The sequence below is a fragment of the Bison bison genome, unplaced genomic scaffold (assembly GCF_000754665.1).
Source record: "Bison bison bison isolate TAMUID 2011002044 unplaced genomic scaffold, Bison_UMD1.0 scf7180017864492, whole genome shotgun sequence".
Taxonomy (NCBI): domain Eukaryota; kingdom Metazoa; phylum Chordata; class Mammalia; order Artiodactyla; family Bovidae; genus Bison; species Bison bison.
In genome coordinates, this window is record NW_011495051.1 from 6,513,676 (window position 1) to 6,517,116 (window position 3,441).

The following is a 3,441-nucleotide window of genomic DNA, read 5'->3' on the forward strand; positions in this document are numbered from 1 at the left end:
CGTGGCTGCGCCGGGCAGCTGGGGCGCGCCGGGCGGGGCTGGGGGATGCAGCTTTGGGGCCTGCTGTGGGACCGGGGATGACCCACGCGGCGGCAGCGGGAGTAGGGGCGACTGTGGAGGACTCGGGTGGGGCCAGGAGCCGCTGCTGCTGGTCTGTGAGCCTCTGCATGTCCCGTTGCAGAGAGTTCAGCGCCGCGCTCAGCTTGCTCACTGCCCGGTTATAGTCCCCCAGTCCTTCGGGGGGCACCGGGCCCAGTTCTGGTGAGAAGGTCACCGCCTTTGGCCGTGGGGATGGCTCACCCTGGCCCTCACCTGCTGGCCGCTCCCCGCCAGGGGCCGGGCCCAGCTCTGCCTCTGCTTCCCCACCGGCCTCCCGGGGCTGCACCTGCAGGAAAGCATTCTTGCCCAGTCGTTGGCGGTGCTTGGCAAAGATGGCCTCGATCCGTCGCTTCTGGGCCTCGATGGCCCGGCGTTTCTCCTCTAGCCGGGCTCCAAGCTCACTCATCTCCGAGCTCAGGGCCTCCGGTGCCCCCGGGGTGGCCACCGGGGACCCGGCCTCGACCTCGGCCTTCACGAGCTGCTTCTTGCGTTCAGCAAAGCTGGTCATCTTCACTTCAGAGTTGCTGGCTGCTGGGGATGAAGCTGCCACCTTTGGGGAGCCCTCAGGCAGGGCTGGTGGTTTTGATACCTCCCCAGCTGGGCAGGGAGCTGGTTTTGAGGGGCCCTCGGGGTGGGGCAAGTAGGCAGGTACTTTGGTGGGCCCGTCAGGCAGTGGTTTCAAGGACCCCTCTGGTGGGTAGGGGGAAGCCAGCGGCAGTTTGGAGGACCCCTCAGGGGAGTGGAGGTAGAAGCTGCCATCGGCAGCCCCATCTGGGAGCAGCCGAGGCTCGGCACTGTGGATGATCTGCAGGGCCTCCTCGATGGTAGGCAGGTCGCCAGTCTCCGGGGGTGGCTGCGCGGGGGTCCGGGCTGGCACAGGGCGCTGGGGACCCAGGCTGTCTGAGCTGACGGAGCGCAGTAGGACGGGGTCTCCCATGACAACATCCACGTCGCTGTCCAGGCCAAAGGGGGTGCTGAACGACACGGCCTGGGAAAGGGGACGGCTGGGCGGCCGGAGGGAAGGGTCAGCCCCTGGGACAGGTCCAGGCCCCACCTGGCCCCTCTGACTCCACTGCCTGGGCCCTTTCGATGTGCTCACCTGAGCTGACGGTTCCAGGCTTTGCCGAGGGCCTCCATGTGGGACATGGACGGGGAGGACTTCAGCGAGCCTGGGGAGGGGTGATGAGTGGTCATTCTGGGGTCACTGGGGACCCTGGGTGGGGTAAGCTATGGGGTGTCAGTGGGTGAGTCACTGATGGGGCATTATGTGGATGGATAGCTGGGGGCCACGTGGTGTCACTAGGGGGTCCTTGTGAGGAGGTCACTGTGGGGGCCAGTGAATGTCACCAAGGAAGTCATTCAGGTACCAGACAGACCCAATGGAGGGGTCACAAGGTGCCCACATGAGGTCAGCAGGGGCAGTCTTTGGGTGTGGGGGGGGCGGGCGGATCTCCAGTGATGAGCCATCCCCCTGCCCTCACCTGTGGATCCTCGGAGTGGGGACTGGGGGCCACCAGGTGACAGGAGTGGATGGCGGAAATTGAAGACAGGAGAGCTGCCAAGAGAGGTGTGTCAGCCAAGGGTCCCCCCATCCCCCTCCCCTCCCTCCTTGGGAGTGGAGACCAGAGTATCCCCCCCACCCCTTCCCTCTAGCCAACCCAGCAGGAGGAGGGACCCAGCAGGAGGAGGAACCCGTCGTGGCTGGGAAGTCTCCACCCACCAGGGGATGTACCTGCTGCCGCTGTTCTGGGGAGTAGAGGCCTCTGTGGCCTGGGGGGAGGCGGCTGTACACAGAGCAGAGGGTCAGGCAGGGCTTGGTCTTCCCACTATCCCCCTCAACCTCACCCCACCCCAGGCCCGGGGCCAGGCCTTACCGTGACCATCAGGCAGATCCTTGACCTGCACAAAGTCGGGTTTCAGCACCTCGAAGCACATGAACAACTCAGCCAGCAGCACCATCAGGTTGACCTGGAGGCGAGAGGCAGGGTCAGCCGCCCGGACCCACAGCCCCGGATGCCCATGAGGCCCACAAGGTAGCCTTACCTTGAGGGGCGGTGGGACATAGAGAAGGTCCTCCAAGGACAGTGGGCAGCCCCGAGGGAGGCGGGAGGCACAGAAATCCTGCACCAGCTGGAGGTTGTACAGGCTGTCCGCCACAGACATGGGGTCCTTGAGGCATACCTCTGTCGGGACAGGATGCCTGGGTCCCTGGCTCTCCAGGAAGGAGGACGGGGTCCCAGCACACAATATACACGGACACCTTCGACTGATGAGCTGAGCCGGGCCCCCTTCATAAGGTGGGTGTCATGACAGGCTGGCTGTCCCTCAGGTCTTTGCATCTACTGTCCCCACCGCCTGGAATGCTAGTCCCCCGAGAACTCAACTCAAATGGCTTCTGACTACCCAGCACCTGACAAAGTACCTAACATCCAGAATATTCCTCTAGATGAACTTATGGTTCATTCTCTCTCAACTAGGATGTGAGCCGCCTGAGGCCAGGGGCAGGTCCATATTGTTTTGGTTGGATCTCTTGGTGCCTACAATAGGATCTGGCACACAGTTTCTACTCTACTCACATTTGCTGCAGGACTGAATTATGGAATCACACAGTATGGCTCAGATGGTAAAGAATCTTCCTGCAATGCAGGAGACCTGGGTTCGATCCCTGGGTTGGCAAGATCCCCAGGAGGAAGACATGACAACCCACTCCAGTATTCTTGCCTGGAGAATCCCATGGGCAGAGGAGCCTGGCAGTCTACAGTGGGGTCACAAAGTGTCAGACATGATTGAGCAGCTAACACACACTGAATTATAGGCAGCACAGAGACGTTTAGACACTTGGGCAAGGTCACACAGCTCATTAATAGAAGAGAGATGTTCAAACTCAGGTCTGCCAATCCTGGGAGCTACACTTAACAGTCTCTGCGATACTCTGGGGACAGGAGCCAAGGCCTGGGTGCCAGGCTCGTCGGGACAGGATCTGGCTCAGACCCATTCACTCACCCTCAAGTCGCAAGAGCTGGGGACAGTAGCAGTGGATTGTGGCGGCCAGCGCAGCCCCACTTGCCAGGTCCTGGAGGCTGGTCACCGTCGGAAAGCAGGGGGCACGTCGGGCCACTGCACGGTCCTTGCGATATCGAATCTGTGGGTGGGAGCCGTGTCAGGTCAGAGGTCAGGCTGGCCTCCAAGTCCGTGGTCATGCAAGCTGTGTGGGGAGGCCTGTGGTTTCCACCACGAAGGGGCGTGAAGCCAGGGGGGTCCCAGAGCCAGTGTGGGAGGGGGGCCAGCCTGGAGCAGGGTGGGGAAGGGCAGCAGCAAGAGGCAGAGGAGGTGTCCGCGAGC

General features: G+C 62.5%; 1 protein-coding gene across 1 annotated transcript in view; it reads right to left on the reverse strand.

Annotated features, from left to right (window-relative positions):
- The window catches only part of CAMSAP3 (calmodulin regulated spectrin-associated protein family, member 3), a 16,274-nt gene that overhangs the window by 4,219 nt on the left and 8,614 nt on the right, over positions 1-3,441 (reverse strand). Inside the window, exons 7-13 of the mRNA XM_010828486.1 lie at positions 3,103-3,241; positions 2,143-2,282; positions 1,974-2,067; positions 1,832-1,883; positions 1,581-1,654; positions 1,199-1,268; positions 2-1,103 (exon numbers count right to left, since the gene is read on the reverse strand). Coding sequence (XP_010826788.1) covers positions 2-1,103; positions 1,199-1,268; positions 1,581-1,654; positions 1,832-1,883; positions 1,974-2,067; positions 2,143-2,282; positions 3,103-3,241 — 1,671 coding nt within the window. The remainder of the gene's footprint in view (position 1; positions 1,104-1,198; positions 1,269-1,580; positions 1,655-1,831; positions 1,884-1,973; positions 2,068-2,142; positions 2,283-3,102; positions 3,242-3,441) is intronic.